The 19,538-nt window shown below is 38.9% G+C and overlaps 2 protein-coding genes across 5 annotated transcripts; one reads left to right on the top strand and one right to left on the bottom strand.

The window, feature by feature from the left end:
* The first annotated feature begins 295 nt into the window (after window positions 1-295).
* Window positions 296-7,340, top strand: LOC119477170 (solute carrier family 22 member 2-like). Of its 4 annotated transcripts, none has more exons than XR_005204188.1 (12): window positions 296-1,058; window positions 2,261-2,308; window positions 2,527-2,630; window positions 2,985-3,139; window positions 3,559-3,727; window positions 4,761-4,872; window positions 5,102-5,202; window positions 5,281-5,495; window positions 5,657-5,765; window positions 5,932-5,991; window positions 6,113-6,212; window positions 7,064-7,103. XR_005204188.1 is itself a non-coding variant. In XM_037751095.1 (12 exons), exons 1-12 carry the CDS (start codon window positions 705-707, stop codon window positions 7,095-7,097), a joined length of 1,542 nt encoding a protein of 513 aa, XP_037607023.1. In that variant the 5' UTR covers window positions 296-704; the 3' UTR covers window positions 7,098-7,340. The 4 variants fall into 4 exon arrangements, 2 of the variants coding, with proteins under 2 accessions (XP_037607023.1, XP_037607022.1); XR_005204187.1 differs by having other exon boundaries at window positions 5,860-5,991; XM_037751095.1 differs by having other exon boundaries at window positions 5,932-5,972; window positions 7,064-7,340.
* On the bottom strand, window positions 7,165-19,240 carry plg (plasminogen). Its single transcript, XM_037751088.1, has 19 exons — window positions 19,104-19,240; window positions 16,276-16,411; window positions 16,073-16,179; window positions 15,543-15,657; window positions 15,317-15,456; window positions 14,981-15,101; window positions 14,374-14,492; window positions 14,034-14,196; window positions 13,826-13,950; window positions 12,515-12,674; window positions 12,197-12,384; window positions 11,954-12,102; window positions 11,507-11,600; window positions 11,275-11,389; window positions 9,711-9,785; window positions 9,476-9,616; window positions 8,808-8,914; window positions 8,449-8,594; window positions 7,165-7,549 (listed from the first exon to the last, which is right to left on the bottom strand). Exons 1-19 carry the CDS (start codon window positions 19,150-19,152, stop codon window positions 7,388-7,390), a joined length of 2,412 nt encoding a protein of 803 aa, XP_037607016.1. The 5' UTR covers window positions 19,153-19,240; the 3' UTR covers window positions 7,165-7,387.
* Between the last annotated feature and the right edge of the window lie 298 nt (window positions 19,241-19,538).

Below are 19,538 nucleotides of genomic sequence, written 5' to 3'. Positions count from 1 at the left end.
TTCTATTGTCACACAATTAAGCGCTGACATTTCTGATTTTATTGTTGTTTTCACTATAGACTGTTCTCATGTTGCAGCACTTAGATATATTTTAACGGTGCTATTGATAACATTGAACATTCAGCCACTCAATGTCGGATTCTCCCTTCCCCGTTCCACTGCATTCACTTCACAACAAATGGTTGCCAGTTCGTTTCACAACCTGTATGTTTTGTGTTCAAGTGGAGTGACTCACAGACATGTCAAGACATGAATCTGTCGTGGTAGAGTGATAAAATGATGCCGGGCGTTTCCCTTTTTTTTTTTTTTTTTATTATTCGTCTGCATAAAAATGTTATTGGTATTATATAGGGTCTACTGGTGAAGAAGAATTAACCAATATGAGCAGGCAGTATGTTAGATTGCGATTTCAAACACAGTCTGTGTGCCAACATGTGTGTTATGTGATGTGGTAGCACACTTATAGAATCGGCTATTAATAGAAATAGCATTGGCTTGGCTCAGCTCATGTTTTGTCCGTGTTCAACTCTGCTGCACTTTCAACAGGTTTTTCTGGACGTTATCTCCAGATCGATAAGAAGAGGTGAAGTCTGTCAAAGGTGAAGCAAATTTCTGGCATTTGACACTGATCTAGGGTGTACTGAACAGCCCAAACTTGATTTGTTTTGATATTTTCAACACCGAGAACTTGGATCACTGTAGCGATGACGACTTTTGATGACCTGCTGGAGGAGGCTGGGCCTTTCGGACGCTGTCAGAAGCGTGTCTTCCTCCTGCTTTGTTTGGTGTCACTTCCTTTTTCAGGCGTGTACGTCGGTGTCGTCTTCCAGGGTTTCACTCCAGATCACTGGTGTCGGGACCCTGCGGTGGTAGAGAGGAGGCAGGCGTGCGGCTGGAGCCTGGCGGAGAGCCGCAGGCTGACGGTGCCGCTGGTCAACAGCTCTGGAGTGCTGCAGCAGAGCAGCTGTGAGCAATACCAGGTGGATTGGAACACCACTGAACTCAGCTGTGATACACAGGAACTGGACCTCAGTGACGTCCCAGTTACCACGTGCAAGGTGAGACCTCTGAGATTGATCTAAAAACTGTTGGATTATTTGGTTCTGCAGTAGAAAGCTTTAATGTGTTTTAGTGGATGGTTTGGTGAGATGACATCTCAGATACTAAATATATATCAAATTAAAAAGTATTTCAGTTATAAAGGTGAGCCGACACATTCTCACTCCCAACTTGTCAAATACCGCCGCTTGGTCAGTGCCCGTCGGCATCGGAGACCGACGCACGGGGTACACCTCTTGCGCTACTTTTGGACAAACTAAGGACGACGTGTCAATATACGCTTGTTACATGCATAGTGTCCTTTCAAAATAAAGTTTTCATAGGAGGTTAGGTTTATGCAACGCAATCACTTAGTTAGAGTTGGGAAACGGTCATAGTTGACGTTAACTTCGCTGACTCGATTTACGTGACGGAATTGACAATGACGAGTCACGTGACTAACGACTCACGGGACTGACAACGTACGTGACAAAATAAGTCAACATTACTTTTAGTTTCACACGGGATACAAACAGCGGTCTCCTGGTTGAAAGAGTTGTGTTTGTTCGACCCATCCACCACCCCTCCCGCCTGCCGTTAGCGGACTTCCACGCTATTAATACTACGTCACTTGCTCCGACCGTCGAATAACGCAGCGGTTGGGTTTATATTGCAGTTAGTTGAAAGCCCGGTTCGTCACATACTGTCACCTCCTTACGTCAGTTTTCCGATGCCGAGAAACGTTGCCCAGTCGGCGATGTTTGACTAGTTGGGAGTGAGATCTGGCTGCAGTTTCATATTTACCGTACAGAGAAGAGGCTTTAACTGTCCTCTCATCTAACTCTCTGCCAGAAGGCTTATTCACCAACATGTCAAACTATTCCTTTAAAGCAACAGGTTTTCATATCTTTAAAAGTTATGACAACTCCTTTTGACCCTGGAGTTATGTAAAGATGTACTTGTTGCTTTCATGTGGTAAAATTCAGTACCTTGTTGGCCTTGTGAGAAGTACAAAAGTCTTTGGCAGTGGTGTGCACAGATTCTCAGGAGGTCAACAGCATAAATCACAAGGGTTTGCAGAGTTAAGGTTTAGTTTTGCAAGAGTCACACCAACGAAGGAGCATTAGGTCAGATTATAAGGGCTCCTTCTTTCTACAAGTTTGATGTGTGAGAGTCATTTTATCTTCTGAAGAAAAAGCAATGTTTTGTTTTTGTCCTCAAGGATGGCTGGGAGTATCAGTATGAAGGCAGGAAGTCCTTCGCCACAGAGGTGAGAAGAGAAATTTAATGCATTTTCTGCTTCCATTTAGGGTTCAAACCAACCCACTAAAAAAAACACTAAACATATCTCAATGAATAACCAAATTATGCACATGTTAAAGGTTAAATCACAGTTCAGCTTCTTCTGAATTGCAACCAAATTTAATATTTTATTGAACAGACACAAAGACATCCTGTATGGAGTAACCTTTTTCCTTTTGGTCCCAGTTTAACCTGGTGTGCTCAGATGGATGGTTTGTGGACATGTACCAATCCATTCTCAATGTGGGCTTCCTTGTTGGCAGCTTTACTTTTGGTTTCATTGCTGACAGGTGAGGCATTGAATTCTTTCTTTTGTAGTAACTTAAGTTGTATTTTGCAGAAAGCTGACGGTCAGGTTGGTCTAGATTTATACCTAACAGGCTTGCCTCCTTAGAGCTGCTTAATTCAGTATTTTTAAATACCTGTAAGCTATTATTTTTATACTTAAAACTAATTTACTGTCAACAAAAAAGATGATTGGTTACCTCTATCACATGCCACTGGTTTTGTTACACCACTCTTCCCATAAATCCCTTCACTTCCCGTTGGCATAGACTTCACCGACGTGCTCTTTCTGCATGTATGTTCAATCAAGCCTGTCCTATTTTGAAAGGGATCCTCGCCTAATGTCTTTCTTTCCGCAGGTTTGGCAGGAAGGTGAGTTTCCTGTTGTCCTTTTTACTGAGTGCGATCGCAGGGATCGCACAGGCTGTGGCTCCAGATGCCATCTCCATCCTGGTGTTGAGGGCCATCGTTGGCTTTGCAGCCAAAGGAGGCTGGATGACCACATATGTGCTGCGTAATGATGACTTTGATACTTAAATGTATTTATTTATTTCCTATACATTTTTAAATCTTTATTTATTTATTCATGCATTTATTTATTTTTCATTTATTTATTTTTGCATTTATTTATTTATTTTTTCATGAATACATTTAAAAATTAAAAAAATTAAAAGAATATTCAATAATAAATAGATAAAAGGGAAAATTAAACAGAAGAGCAAATACATATTTTTGCTACATTTAATGACATTTATTTATTTATTGAGTCATTTATTTATTTATTTTTTAATTTGGCAGGTTCCGTCCTCCATATAAATGAACAGTAAAACAATGAAAATAAGAATCGTTGAAAAAAACGTTTTGTTTAACTTGTGTTGATGAATTTTCCTACAAGGCCTTGAGTCAGTGTTTTCTTTCCTGTCTTTCTGTCAGTCACAGAGATTGTTGGAGTGAAGTACAGACGGACGGTGGGCAATGTGTACCAGATGTTCTACAGTGTCGGCCTCCTCATCCTCCCTCTGCTCGCCTACTTCATCACTGACTGGCGCTGGCTGCAGATCGTCTTCTCTGCACCCTACATCCTCTTCCTCACCTACTACTGGTAAAATAGCTTACATTCAACAATACTGTCCTGGCGGTAGATTTGGTTGCAGTCATCATCCTGTCCCTCAGGCTCTTGTATGTCTGCATGTTTAAGTACTTTGTTATCAGAAAAATCAAGTCATAAAGGAAGGCACACGTTTCAGTTTTTCGGTTCACACTTCTTGTCAAGGGTTTTCCCAAGCGGCAACCTCCGGTGTTGAAAAATGAAGCCAACGTGGAAGTGACAAAAACTGCAGTTTCTCAAATGGCCACTGGAGGCTGGCTCCAAAAGCGAGTCAATCCCCGTAGACTGCTATGTTAAAATGCCCGACTTTACAACAGAAACAAATATGTTTACAGCCTTGTACGCAAAACAGTTTTGGTCTCTGTAGATAAAATCCCCGTTCATGACAACTGTACGGGGGATGAATGTTTATATAACTCACCCGTTTTAATTATAATAAGGTTTAAAGTTCGCCTTAATCGAGGGCGTTGCTGCTTTGAGTGACAGGTGGATATCGTACCAGGTCGCTAGCTGCCAGCTGTCTGCTATGCTGCGTCACCTTGGCGGCCTCAGCCCCACCGAAAATCCACCTCTTTGCCTATTTTTGGATTAGCTGTGAGTTAATGTCTATGTCGTCAATGCCAAGACGGCGACAGCCTGACCCCCCCACTTTAAGCCTCAAATACACGGATGTATTAAGAGAACTGGATACAGCATTGGAAGCAAGCTCCCGTTCATTCCTATGAGAGTTGAACAGAGATTTTTTTGGCTGCCGCTGGCATTTAATATGGATTACTGGTAATTATTTAACAGGTTTCCTGGTCACACTTGTGTCTCCGAAGCACTGCCAGCCACTGAACGAAATGTTGAATTGTAGGTTGTCCGCCGCACCTGGTGGCCTAGAGGTTAAGGTGCTAACAATAAATCACAATCTCCCCGGTGTCAAGAAACATTAGAAGAAGAAGGAGACCAAGCTTAGAGCGTCCACTACATGTGTTGGTTAACAGTTGCTGAAATGTTGGTATTTGTCAAATGTTTTGTGCCTCAGGTGTATCCCAGAGTCTCCGAGGTGGCTCATCTCTCAGAACAAGACTTCCAAAGCTTTGGAGATCACAGAAGCTATAGCTAAGGAGAACAAGAGGAAACTCGGGAACTTTGAGGTAAATCGATTCAACCGTTTACTTAACCTCTCGATTCTCCTGAAAGGAAACACAACTAACTCTCTTCAGTATCATTCCCTGTCATTTTGTGATCTCCTGAGTCAGCGTGCCAACCGTCATCTACTGTAGGTAATACACTGACTATGGAGAAGTACCTCATACAACCCCACTTCAAAACAACCAAACTATCCCTTTAATGCCACAACTGGATCATGATAACTTGTTTCAGACGCTGACTGTTGAGGAGGGTGACTCCTCCTCTGCCTCTTTGATGGACCTGATCAGAACTCCAAATATGAGAAAACACACTTTCATCCTCATGTTCAACTGGTGAGACTCATCTAAAATCAGATTTGTGGGCCAAAAAAATGTTGCAGATATTGAATCTTCTGGTTTCCATCTCTTCAGGTTCACCTCTTCTATGGTTTATCAAGGCCTCATCATGCGTTTGGGGATAACAGGAGGAAACGTCTACCTCGACTTCTTCATCTCTGGCCTGGTGGAGTTCCCTGCTGCCTTCCTCATCCTCTTCACCATCGAACGTATGGGCAGACGCATTCCCTTCGCCTCCGCCAACTTCGTAGCCGGAGCCGCCTGCTTCATCACCGCCTTCATCCCTGAAAGTGAGAAGAACTTCCTGTTCTTAGTCAGTACAAGAAGTATAATACGAAAGACCTGTGTCATTATAAATCTAAAAAACAGTTGTGCCTACGCTTCAGCTCAGAGGTTCTATCTAAAGAATAGGTGCGTTTAAACTTTGTAACTCTTTGTCTCTGTGCGTCAGGTATGTTCTGGTTTAAGACGGTGGTGGCCTGCATCGGTCGGCTGGGGATCACCGTGGTCTTTGAGATGGTGTTGTTTGTTAACACCGAGCTCTACCCAACATATATCAGGTGAGGTCACTCTACTTTCACATTCACGACACAGCAGCTCTGGAATAAACAGTGTAATTGCTAAATGTTGGTTAATTGGATTAACTGGATACAGGAACCTGGGCGTGTCAGTTTGTTCTGCTCTGTCTGATGTTGGCGGCATCGTATCTCCCTTCCTGCTCTACAGACTGGCCGCCATCTGGCTGGAGCTGCCACTCATCATCTTTGGTAGGTTGTGAGGGGAAGGGTGCGTACATAAATTAGATGATTAATTCTAAAACTATGTACTCTATCCTTGTCACCCATGCTTTCACATAATGTTGACGTGAAGCCCAACATTTGTAGATTTAAAGTTTTGTTTCTTACAGGAGTGGTCGCGTTCATAGCTGGAGGTTTGGTGTTGTTGCTTCCTGAAACCAGAGGACTTCCTCTTCCTGAGACCATCGATGATATTGAGTTTCCTAATAGGTGAAAAATGGCTAAATAGATGTTTTATGAACGATTTCTTAAAGGTTTACAAATCATTTGGTAATCATTAATAAATAAATATATAAATACAAATATATGTAGTATATATATACAGTATATATATATAACATAGTGTTATAATGTGTGCAACGATAAACTGTTAATAAATAGTTTAGTAATGTAACAAGAATGTAATTGTTATCGTCTCCTATCAGCTATGATACAATACATAATTTATAAACAAATTATTTTATATTACACAAAAAATGATAAAATAACTGAAATTATAGCATTAATAATAGTTAGTAAACATTATTAATTATCATTTCATTGTTTAACAGGAAAGTAACTATTTACTAAAGTTTAATTAACTATCAATTTACCATTTATAAATGATGATTATTATAAAGTGTTACCAATTATGATATTATTATTATGCTATTGGATAATATCGTTAACATAAAGTGGAACTAATTTGATTAGTGTTGGGTAGCCACATATATAGCAATACATCATATTAGCTGACGAACAAAGTAGCATAAAATACAAATACTGTAGTACTTTAATATTTTACTGAAGTATTTGTGAATGTATTAAATGAAATTCAACCACTGGTAAACCATGTTTATTGTAGTTGTCATTTAATAAAGTAATTGGTGCCTAATTTAAGAGTAAAGGAATTACATTTTAAATTACATTTTTAATATCTACCAAGATTATCTGAATATAATACAATCCTAATGAGTGATTCACCTGTACCACATTTTTATTCTTAATGCGATCTGTTGGAATTAATGCAGTATAAGTGTTTTCTATTTACTATTAATAATAACGTGTGTTTTTGTTCACAGGAAAAACGAGGATGTGGCGAACCAACAAATTTAAGTGAAACTGTGTGACTGTCTTTGTGAAGATTTTTTTGTACATATACTATAAATGATGACTTCCCAAATTCATTTGTGTTACATTTTATTTTTCAGCTCTTACAGAAAACACAGCTTTACATTTCATAAGCAGGAACATGATCTGCTCATTGTGTTTCCACCACAGGAAACAAAACACCTGTTGGCATCAGATCACACCAGGCTACAAACTTAAGTAGTCGTGTTGAAGTACACACATGTTAAAGTATCTTCAAAAAGCACAACGAACAGTCACTTCCTGACTGTTTCTTTTTAATTGGTTTTGATGGTTGTATCGATCCAGTCGACAAACTTAGAGACTCGAGCGTAGACGCCGGGCTTCATGGCGTTGGCGCATCCCAGACCCCATGATGTCACACCCTGCAGGACGTACCTGTTCTGGGAATTACACACCAGAGGGCCGCCGCTGTCACCCTGCAGGGAGAAACAATGTTTTCAGTTCACCTGCTGCCAAAACAGTCGTTGAACTATAAGTGACACAGTTATGGCACATTTGTATTCATATATATATTATACATCATATTATTGGAACATTATTACTGATGCTTTAACACGTGAGCAGCATTTGAATGTGACAGCGGGTGGGGGTTGAAGCAAATTTTAACTACTTTTGGATAGTTTAATCTGAAGCACATTATCATATTTTATAAACTTATGTTTTGTTTGTGAAATCTTAATTTGTAAAGTAACTAGTAACTAAAGCTGTTAGATAAATGTAGTGGAGTAAAAAGTACAATATTTTCCTCTGAAATGTGGTGGAGTAGAAGTATGAAGTACCATACAATATTACTCAAGTAAAGTAAAAGTACTTCAAAATTGTACTTAAGTACAGTACTTGAGTAAATGTACTTAGCTATGTTCCACCAAGGAAAATAGGTTGGGAACCAGTCACATAGAACACAGGACGGTCATTAAAAGAATAGCTTCATCTTAAAGGGTAACTTTGGTATTTTTCAACCTATTTTCCAATATGTTTGTGTCTACGTGACTAATGGGGATAACAAGTTTTAAAATGAGTCCAGTACTGATGGAGAACGCTGTAACCGCCAGCCGTTAAACAGGCTGCAAAGTAATCGCTCGGGGCAATTCCTCAACGTCAGTTTACGTCCGCTACAAGTGTTTGTTTTTAGGCTTAGATTGTTGTTATAAGTGTCCAACAAACAGACCGGATCAAGTGAAATTTCTTTCCAGGGAACTGAATTATTCCAAAATAATCAACAACCATATCAAAGAAGACACTGTGGCAAACACAACACTTTATAGTTTTCTAAAATCTTCATAGTTCATAGTTTTTTTTGGGGGGTGTTTCATACCTGGCAGCTGTCTGTTCCTCCTTCGATGTTTCCAGCACACATCTCGTGGTCTTTGACTCTGCCGTTCAGGTACGATGGACGATTACAGATCTTGTTCTCGATCACGGGGAAACCAGTTTCCTTCAGGACGCCTTCACCTCCTGTACCTGCAACACACGTCCATGCAGTTATCCAGTTTTTTAGTTTCAGAATATCTATATGTATCTTTAATTTAAAAAGCAACAAATTTGATAAAATATGTTAACTTTGGCTTAAGTGCAGGATAATTTCTGATTATTTGGCTTTAAAGAGGACCTGTTATTCTCATTTTTGAGTGAATACTTGTACATGTTTACATGCTTTAACGTACTGTGACGTACCTTGAGTTTCACCCCATCCGGTAACGTAACACTCGGTTCCACTCGGAACAATGTAGTCCTTGTCTGGCAGACAAACTGGCATGACTTTGTCATTTATTAGTGCAGGGCTGAAAAAACACACAAAACACCATTGATGGAAAAAGTACTCAGATCTTCTACTAAAAAATACCAATACCACAATTTAAAAATACTCTGTTACAAGTAAAAGTAATTCATTCAAAATAATACTTAAATAAAAGTAAAAAAGTATGCGCATCAAGTTATCATTCAGTATGGCCCATTTCAGAAAATAATTATATTACAATATTAGATATTAATATTGATAAATTAATGTGTATATCGCTAATTTTAATTACTTCTTGGTACTTTACATATATTTAAGTAGCGCATCCCTCCCTTTATCTTTTAATAATACATTTATTTGTTGAAAACATTTTGTACTATTAATCTGAATCTGCAGAGTAACAAGTGACTTATCAAATAAATGCAGTGGAGAAAAAAATACAATATTTGCATAGTCAAACTATAAATTAGCAGAAAATGGAAATACTCAAAATACCTCAAAATGTACTTAGTTACTTCCCACCACTGAGTGGCAACAGTGAGTAATGGAAGGATAGTTGTACTAGTATTAGTAGTGGTTTTGGTAGTAGGATGAAAAGACTCACGTGCTCAGTTTGAGCAGAGCGATGTCGGCTCCGTTGGGTCCCAGGATCAGTTTCTCCAGGTTCTTGTCTTGTTTCGACACCTCGTTGGCTCTCTCCGTGTAGATGCCCAGGAGCACCTTGTAGGCTGCAGGCCGTTTGGACCTACAGTACAAAACACATTTATAAACATACACACTCCAGTGGTTGTGTTATTACAGGATTTAGTCTTTACATGTTTTTTAATCTTTTCTCTGACCTCTCCAGGCAGTGAGCAGCAGTCAGGACCCACTGAGGGTGAATCAGAGTTCCTCCACAGAAATGAGCTCCGATGCTGGTATAGAGAGAAACACAGAAATGAAGTTAAGTAGGACAGAACAAAGATATAACATGGCCTTTGTTTTAATTAATATATTTATTGGCATTTTGTTTTTTCATCAAGACATACACAAATGTATCACCACCTTCACCCCATCTTCCTCTGTCCATAATCCTCAATCAAATCAAATATAAAATAAACAATAACATCGATATAAAATTCACATAGAAATTATTTTATAAACTAATTAAATAAATATCCTAAACAAAAAATACTTATATTAATATTAATCAAAAAGAAAATAAGGGAAAATGGGAAAAATAAATAATTAAATAATTAAATGGATATAGAGGTATAATATTACATGTAAAATGGTTAATAGGTTTTAACAATAAGTTACAAAGCTGGTATACATTTCTTTTTATATTATCTGCTCACATCTTTCATACTAACTCGTAACCTAGTTATTTTCCTCAAAAATGAAGGAATTTTCCCCATATTTTATAAAAGGTATCGAGCCTTCCTTTGATAGCAAAGGTTGATTTCTCTAAGGCAACACATTCATAGAGGAATATAATCTTTTCTTGTAATATCAGATTTTATTTCAATAATTACGGATAAAGCCCTTGAGATGTTGTTTTCAAGGGGGGTAAAAAATCATGGACTTTAACAGACATTATAAGTATAATAAAATAAGAAAACAAGTAAAATAGAATACTGTAACATATCAGCCAGAGGCCACTGCTAATATACGGTTTCTTTATTTCTACAACTACAGAACACTAGCTGGAAAATGTGATTTTCTATACACATGTTGTGCATTCATTTCAATAATGTCAATACTGTTTTCTATACATTTTCATTCCAAGACAGTAATGTAACTTAGTGTTTCTACCATTAAACAGGATGTTGGATTAACCTGTCTTTAAACTGCGACAATTCACAAGTCAAGATTTCAGTTGAGAGAGTATAATAAAAGAGAGCCATGCTCCGTGAAATATGGGCTTTATTTTACAGATTAAATATAGTATACCACAGTCCCATTATCAACATATTGGTTATTGTTAGCCCCAGTTTGTGCCTCCCATATATTCACATATATGCAGGTCACAGAGGTAACCATCCGTTTCTCTAAAAGGCGTTATTTGAAAAACCAGAAGGTCATTTAAAAACATTTACTGCTGTTCTGAAGGTATTTCAAGAATCCTCAAAGACTCTTCAAACTATCTGGAAACTATCTAACTCTATCCATCTGCTGGATAATAAAAAAGGTTTTTAACCCAAGTTGTGACTGTCAGGGTTTTTTAAACATTGGCGGTTAATTAACTTTTAGAGAAACTGATGGTTACCTCTGTGACCAGATAGTACGCTTATACATAAGAGGCACAAACTGGGGCTAGGTTATTGTTTGCGTCGATACAAAAATTGCATCGTCTTTTATATATCTTTTTTTTGCAAATGTTGTACATCCCTTGGAATTATATTTTAGTGTAGTTGTACTCACTTGGTGCGAAGGCTGATTTGCCAGGGCCACGAGTAAGCTTTAGACACACAGCCTCCCACGATCCGACCAAAACAACGCTTCGGTTTGGTGGCTGGCGTCCCACATGACATTCCAGCTACAGAGAAAGTTCACAGTCATGAATGTTTGCACCAAATTTAATAGAAATATTTTGTGAGATAAGTCACTCTGGACACAGAGTCCACTGTCCTACACACAAATAGTGTTCACATACCACAGTCGGGGATCTGACAGTAGTCCCATTTCTTGTTCCTGTCAGTAGTGTAGCACCACGGTCCGTTCACATCGCCATCTGGGTTTCTGCATTTCTGACAGCGGAGAAAAAAATATAATGATTTACCAGCTTTTAACATTAAAGTTACTATGAAGAACTTTCATTTTGTGTTGATTTTGGCGGTCCCTGTGGACTAAAGGAGTAGAGAGGCATCAGTCTTAAATTGAGACTGTTTCGTAACCAGTTAAAAGTTCCTCAGAGTAACTTAAATGTGTTTACCTTGGAAGTGCCCAGGAGGCAAACTGGCAACTCTCCAGCTACCAGTTCACACGTTGTACATGGTAAATGCGGAGACTTTAACCGGCAACCTTCTGGTTCCCAAGCCACTTCCCTACGGACTGAGCTACTGCCACTCAAAATGGTTCACGCAGGAACGCACACACTTACATTGCCATCCAGACCCTTGGTGGGGTGAGTTTGAGGGGTGAAGCTGTTGTGTTGTTGAGGGCTCTGAGCACTCCAGGCCTGGCAGGTCACGCCCGTTAGGGTGATCGAGGTTGTACCCCGGTATGTATCTCCATTTCCAATCTTACAGTCTAACACAGCAAAAGAGAGAAACAAGTGGGTGATTAAAGGATAAAACATGCAAAATCTCTGACAAACATTCAGTTACAATGTTGAATAATCTACCTCTCTGTTGTGGGCCCTGGGTGGCGATGGAGGGGACCTGGGGAATAGAAGGTTGGGTTGGTGTTGCACCTCCTGAGGTGGGGCATTTCTCCAAGTTGCAGTACTCCCAGCGGACAGCGGGGTCTGTAGTGTAACACCAGGGAGCTCGGTCTCCATCAGGGTTCCTGCACAGATTCCTCCTGAGGTCCCTGTTGAAAGAGAAAACCTGAAACGTCAGGACAACAGGAACCAATATCCTGCAAGGTTTTGTTGTTTTACTCCCAGAATCAATAAGAGCCAGTGATCTCTGTTGGCTTGTTGCTGCTATTTGATGCTCACGCTCTAGGGAAGTTCTGTGGAGTTTTTTTGTGGGTGTGAGGAGTCATGGCGCTCCAGCCTTGACATCTTTTCCCACTGATGGTCTCTGATGTTACGCCACGGTAAGTCGTCCCGTCCCCCTCGTAACAGTCTTCCTCCTCTGGGGGGATCACTGGCTCATCTGCAGCAAGAGACAGGAAATCAGGCTAATTCATTGAGGCATTTTTATGTGCAGCTAATTAGGAGTTCTATAAGTCATTATTTCAATCTCAAAGCCTGGGGCCAGTTGCATTAAAATGGAACTAGTCTTTGTCTTAAATATAACTTTAAATCAGACTTGATATAGACAGTTACATTTACCTGCTGCATTAAGTTTCCCTATTGACTAATGTAATACTGTATATATATATATATATATTTTTAGCGAACTATTTGAACTGTTTATCCACTACTTTCACTAACTTTTAGCTATTTGAACTGTTTATCCACTAATTTTAGCTCATATTTAGCTAACTATTTGAACTGTTTACTCATTATATTTAGCCAATTTATAGCTAACTATTTCAACTGTTACTTTCAACTAACTTTGAACTATTTCAACTGTTTAACCACTACCACACCACTATATATATATATATATATATATATATATATATATATATAACCGTTAAAGACGTTCAGAAACAAAAAAGTTATTGATAAACAGTTGAAATAGTTCAAAGTTAGTTAAAGTAGTGGTTAAACAGTTGAAATAGTTAGCTAAAAGTAATGGATAAACAGTTTAAATACAGTAGTTGGCTATAAAGTAAATAAAAGTAGTGGATAAACAGTTGAAATAGTTAAAGTAGTGGATAAATAGTTGAAATAATTAGCTAAAATTACTTAAATCTAATGTTAATGGGTTAACAGTTGGAATAGTTTTGTATAAATGAGCTAAATATAATGAGTAAACAGTTGAAATAGTTGTTGATGTTGTAGTTAATATTTAAGCAACAGAAAGGCTTAATTAGACTAGTCTAACCTGTCTAAGGCCAAGACTATGAATGCTTAGTTTATTCCATTGGCCCCTGGTTGCTGTGTCTTCCTCTCTTCTAGTGTACCTCCATCACAACTATCATTAACATTATTGTAATTGGGTAAGAAATCAAGTTTTGCTTTGCCTAATCCTTTAACCTTTTTCCTTTCTTTCTTCAAAGTACATGAACAGATTATAGGACACTACTGAACAGGTATATAAATCATGTTTCCTTACAACTCCTCAGTTTTGCTAAATTTTGTGAGTCAAGTGCAGCAGGTTTTGAAGTTAACATCATCATCTGATCAATGTTTTACCTGGTCCGGCTGCATCCCCACAGCTCGGCACCCTGCAGTACTCCCAGCGGGTTTCTGAGTCAGTGGTGTAACACCAGGGCATCCTTTCGTTGTCAGGGTTACGACAGTAGTTGCTATCCAGTCCTCTGACAAAAAACAGACAGTAATAATGATTAATAACCCAACGATCATCATCCTTCATTTAAGAAATACAACATTTTCCTCTTACCTGCAAGGGTAGTTATCTGGTGAGCGGTTGTGTTTCTGTGGCGTCTGGGTCGACCAGCTCTGACACGTTTTGCCGGATTCCGTCACAGCGATTGTGCCTCGGTACGCTCCACCTTCACCGGTGGCACAGGTGAGCTCTGGGACGATGGTGGGAGCCTCGGATGCTACAGAAGATGAGATGGTTTGGTTGCAGAACACAGAAAAAAAAAAAAAGTCAAGTAGCGTCAGTGTTTTGAGCCCTGATACAAATACAACCATACACTTACATACAACCATACAGCAAACAAAATACAACACTAACACACTAAAAAAAATGAAAATATTGAAATAATTGGACTTACTGCAGCGGGGTATGGAGCAGAAGTCCCATCGTTTGGATGGGCTGGTGGTGAAACACCAGGGTTTGGGGTCTCCATCGGGGTTTCTGCAGTAGTTCTCCTCAAGATACTTCTCTGGGAGACTAGGGAAAGCATTAATGGAACAGTAAAATGAATTGGTAGGACAAAAAACGATGTTACGCTTCTAGAAAATGAATGTATTTTACATAAACATTTATTAAATATTATCAAATCCTGCTTGTGGTTGATTGTAGGTCTGTCCCCTCTTAATCGATTAATCGACTAATCGGTCGTTTTGGTCTTAGTCGACTAAGATTTCTTTAGTTGATTAGTCATTTTTTTTATGCTCTTTCATGCTGAATGACTTCTATGCAGCTTATGAGCACATCTCTGATAAACACAAGATAAAGTGGTGCTTTTGTATGATTCTTTGTGGAAAAATTCAGTTTTACAGATCTGTTAATTAAATCATTTAAACGATTGGTCAACAAAACTGTTTGAAGGTTAGTCGACTAAGAATTTCTTTGGTCGAGGACCGCCCTACTTGATTGATAGATTGTGCTGTTTTGCTGTTTTGCTGTTTTGCTGTTTTGCTGTTTTGCGGTCTTACGCGCTGGGGATGTAGCCATGGTTGTGAGGTTTCTGGGAGTCCCAGCGTTGGCAGGTGAAACCGTTTTCTGTAGTGGAGGTTTTCCCTCTGTAGTCCTCGCCACTGCAGTGTATACACTCCTCTGTAAAGAAACAGGCACATCACACTGCTTCTCTGCTGTATTGGTCTACTGTGGAAACTTTTGAGGACAGTGCTTTTTACACTTCAGAATAATCTGGACAGTCCACTAGATGGCGGACTGTGTAATAGCTGGAAATAAGGAGAATAGGATGTGATTTCTGACACAGCAATTTGGGCCTTGGCATCATTGATTGACACAAAACAAATGACTTTTACCAGTGCAGCTGGGTACATTGCAGTGTTCCCAGCGGGTGTTGGGGTCGGTGGTGTAACACCAGGGTCCCCCGCTGTCTGCATCAGGGTTTCTGCAGAGGTTAGACTCCAGGTCTGCTCGTGGATGTTCGTCCGGTGTGAAGCTGCAGCAGACACATTGAGAAAAAATTATAGGAAAAGATATAAAAGGATACGATGTGATACGTAAAGTAACCTGATGAATACATACTTAGGCCTGTGTGGGTATGTTGCTGCCCATCTTTGACATATCTTTCCTGTTTTTGATTTAGACTTTGTTCCTCTGTAATCTGATCCTACTCCATTTACACACTCCAGGAGGTATTCTAGACAAGACAAAAAAAAACAGTGTACACCAAAGGACACTATCAGCATTGCATGTTTGATGATTCAATAAAATCAGCCTGCTAGTAAAATAATCTTATCTGGTGGACGATTCTTTGAGTGAATCATTTATGTGATCCCACTGAAGTGATGTTTCACCCCCAAAATTTGAGTCACAGTAGTGTTCAATGTGCGTCTTGTGTTTGCTTACTGTCCAAACATCATTGCTCACTCAACATAGGCTAAACATTAACTACAATGTAATGGAGGCAAAATATCATGTCAAATCTAAACTGGAGCTGTATGTAGACCTTTCAGTATGTGTCAAAATTCACAGGAGACAAAAAAAAGGATACCATAATATAATAGAACAAGACTTTGGGCTACTTATATAACTGAAAAGACAAAATGACTTGCCTTTTTTTTCATATAACGCTGCGCTGCTTCTGCGTAGGATAGACTCGGTTTTAGAGTTTGATAATGCTGTCCAACACTCCTGGTCCTTTTCAATATACATGAAAGACCTGTTAAAACAAAATAGGTGTCAGGTCGGGATGCAGACTCTTAAATGTAAAAGTTAAAATGTGATATAAAGGTAAAAGTTAGATGTTTAAACTTACTTGCATGTGAAGGCTGTTTCAGCATCACATTTGGCGACGCACTCAGCCACAGTGTTTGCTGGGTACTGTCTTTTGTGCAGCGAGAGCATCCATGCTCCTTCAGTTTTGGCGTAGCCGTCCACCTCAGTACCACTAACTGAAATCAGAGACAAAAATATGAATCCATTGTCAAATATACAGCACATGAAGTAAGGGATAATGCCCTACAAATTCTCCATCATCAGGAATTAATGGACGACGTGGAGATCAGAGCGTGTTGCAACGGTAGCTGTTTGGCTAGAATGACACAAAATAATAATATAATATCTCTATAACTACATTTATGATCAAACTGATACATGTTCTATTACACAGATTGGTGATGGTTATGGAAAGTTAAAGTTACATCCCCTCTCTCGTACAATTCCTCAGCTGCGGCTGTGACTACTTCACTCAGAGCAGCTGTCAATCATGACGTCTCACCCTCTTTTACAGCATCAAATAATTAATTAAAACCATATAAATGCAGTCCATTTACCATTTACTATTGAGTAACAGCGAGAAATTGCTAATTTGTAACAGTGTGCCCGGAAAACCAGTGTGTCAATTACCAATATTGTGATTGCGACCTTAAACTGTACACACACAGATGTGTCATAGAAAACAACATAGTTGCAGTATATTATTTACTGTTCTCACACTGCAACTTTGAGTCTCTAACTGTATCTGGTTTTGTCATTGAATTTTAATCTAGATATTTGTGATTTAGAAAAGTAATTTATGTTTAGATTAGTCATCTGGGATGGACGTTTTATCACATGCAGGTCTGTGCTCTGAAGTGCATCAGTCTGAGGGTCGTGAACTTTGAATTGTGTAAGAGGACTCAGTGAAACGCATTTCAACCCTGATGGCTATTCAAACCAGCACTGAAGCAGGGAAATGTGACAGTTCAAAGTTATGTTGTTGGTCTGACTTGGGTTAAACAACATGGTATGGAACACAAAACAGAATATTTGTCTATAAAGTAGACTACCATAAAAAAATCTGAGTAAAAACAATTTTAAGAATTCATAAAACAGCTTAACACACTGTTTCTCATTTGTTTCATTTATATAAAATGCAACAGGCTAGCCGTTTCCCCCTGCATCCAGTCTTCATGCTAAGCTAAGCTAACCATCTCCTAGCTGTAGCTGGAGACATAAGTGATATTCTCATTTTACTCACAGTCTTCTGCGTATTTCACAAAATGTCTAACATGTTCCCTGAAGATTTAATATCAGGCCCAAAAGGTTCTTATGTAAATTTAAAGGTGGCTCAAGTGGACCAACAGATCAATGTCGGATATAAAATATAAAAGTTGTAAAAAGTTTGTTTTACTATCTGGCACAGAGGTTAACATGCCAGGCCAATAGCATTCATCCTCATACGTAGGTACATCATCTGCATAACAATAATGATACATCATATTTCCTTTTTGTAGAGTCACGTGAAGGCATATCCACAAAAAAGAATAGGACTTAAGATTGAACCCTGTGGTGCACCATATATGATATTTGTCGCAAAACAGAAATGTGAATTAGGTGCATTGGTTTGGAGTGAATAAACTAGGCTACAGCAGGTTCATCTGAAGTTGGTGCTAGTAGTAGGCTACGCATGGCTGTAATCAGACAAGAAACACAGTAGAAGAAGTAGAGGTTGTGTACCGGAAACAAAACAAGTCGCCTTATGCCATTGTGTTGTCCAAAGACGAAGACAAGCATTTGCGCATTATGGGAATATCCGAGAAGACGCCGACAGCGGAAACAGCAGATCAGTCTTGTGAGTTAAATGTTTGCTACGTCAGAGCTTATGCGGTAAAGGTTTCAATACAGCTTATTGTAATGTGATTAAATACAAAATACGCATAAAATACGTGAGTGGAAACACGGCTAATGACTGCTCCTCAGTGTGGGTTTTATTGGGTGCCTGCCTGTTCTTAAATAGTCATAAAATATCCTTTGCTAATGGACAGATCAGTTCAATTACTTCATATTTAAAACTGAAAAGAACTGCAATCTTCAGAGCTGTTGACAGTTGAAAGGATCTGTGGGCAAACTACTCTAAAACATCCCCTTTAGAGACTTGGTAGGAACTATATCAAATGAATTAGTGTGATCTGATAATTGTATTATGATTGTATACATTATGTCCATGTAGATGGAATAATCTAGTGCCACTGTTTAGCCACTGTTGTCCAATTGGTATCTATTATTGTAATTATTTAGTTCTCAAATTCCATTTAATGCCATTTAAACTAAACCACATTTATCTGAAATCGTCAGGAAAATTAAAATTTATTGTGACATTGCCGGCCACAGTGGCTGAGCTCTGTGATCACAATCCAGATTTAATTTGATATATATGTGATGGTTTGATATGACCTGTTCAAATCCCGTTTCATCCCTGGACTTTCAGGCATTTAATGTGATTCAAACAGAATCAGATCAACTCTGGGTTCACATAGAAGACAGAAATTTGCATTTCTGTCCCTCCTTTAGATTAATTTTAATCTGTCTCTGCTTCCCATCGTTTGCGTCTCAACTGTGTTAACTATAGTGTGAACACATCAAACTGAACAAATTATGTTTTATGTGCATCCAGACGTGTCTCTTTATACATCCTGGCTTGATTGAATGATGCAAATAGTATTAAGAAGAACATATATAATCAGCTTGGAGAGGGTTGTCCAGATGAGGTACTCTCACAGTGAAGCAAAGTATTGTCTTTCTTACTTTTTTAATATATTTTATGGCATTAAATTGTTGTAGAACCATTCATATTTCTCATTCAAAGATGTCATTATATCTTACCAGTGCAGGTCAGGGCTCCAAGGAGGAAAGCTAGTTTGTACAGGTCCATGGTGAGGCCCTTATACTAGCTGCTCATAGTTCGACGAAGTCCACCGAGGTATCTCCTGGTATGTTATTGGGCTCCTCATGTCCTGAAGATAAATAGGACAGCTGACTCATTAGTCAATCATTGGCCCGACAAGGACGGCAAAAAGAGGGCAACAGGTCAAAAACCTTGTTTATGGGAGATTTTGGAACATTAAATGTTGCATCGTTTCATCCTCTCCGTTATATTTGAATCAGTTTGATTCTTACCTTGTGTGCCGTTATGAAACACCATCAGTTGGAGAGTAGAGAAAGATGCACCATAGGCTTCTTGAGCTAAATCTGTTGCTTTTCTGCAGCTACAAAATGTTTTAGGAGACTGCTCATGAGCTTGGACCTCTTTTGATATCA

The sequence above is a fragment of the Sebastes umbrosus genome, chromosome 18 (assembly GCF_015220745.1).
Source record: "Sebastes umbrosus isolate fSebUmb1 chromosome 18, fSebUmb1.pri, whole genome shotgun sequence".
NCBI classification, from domain to species: Eukaryota; Metazoa; Chordata; class Actinopteri; order Perciformes; family Sebastidae; genus Sebastes; species Sebastes umbrosus.
This window is presented reverse-complemented; position numbering and strand designations above follow the sequence as displayed.

What these genes read in the sequence shown, in the direction of transcription:
- LOC119477170 (XM_037751094.1), top strand. Translation starts at nt 705, where the DNA reads ATGACGACTTTTGATGACCTGCTGGAGGAGGCTGGGCCTTTCGGACGC. An exon ending in TTTGGTTTCATTGCTGACAG is followed by an intron (nt 2,631 to 2,984) that starts GTGAGGCATTGA and finishes TTCTTTCCGCAG; the next exon opens with GTTTGGCAGGAAGGTGAGTT. An exon ending in CACCGCCTTCATCCCTGAAA is followed by an intron (nt 5,496 to 5,656) that starts GTGAGAAGAACT and finishes TCTGTGCGTCAG; the next exon opens with GTATGTTCTGGTTTAAGACG.
- plg (XM_037751088.1), bottom strand. Translation starts at nt 19,152, where the DNA reads ATGGACCTGTACAAACTAGCTTTCCTCCTTGGAGCCCTGACCTGCACT. An exon ending in ACATACCCACACAGGCCTAA is followed by an intron (nt 15,457 to 15,542) that starts GTATGTATTCAT and finishes TGTCTGCTGCAG; the next exon opens with CTTCACACCGGACGAACATC. An exon ending in CCAGGGCCCACAACAGAGAG is followed by an intron (nt 12,103 to 12,196) that starts GTAGATTATTCA and finishes TTGCTGTGTTAG; the next exon opens with ACTGTAAGATTGGAAATGGA.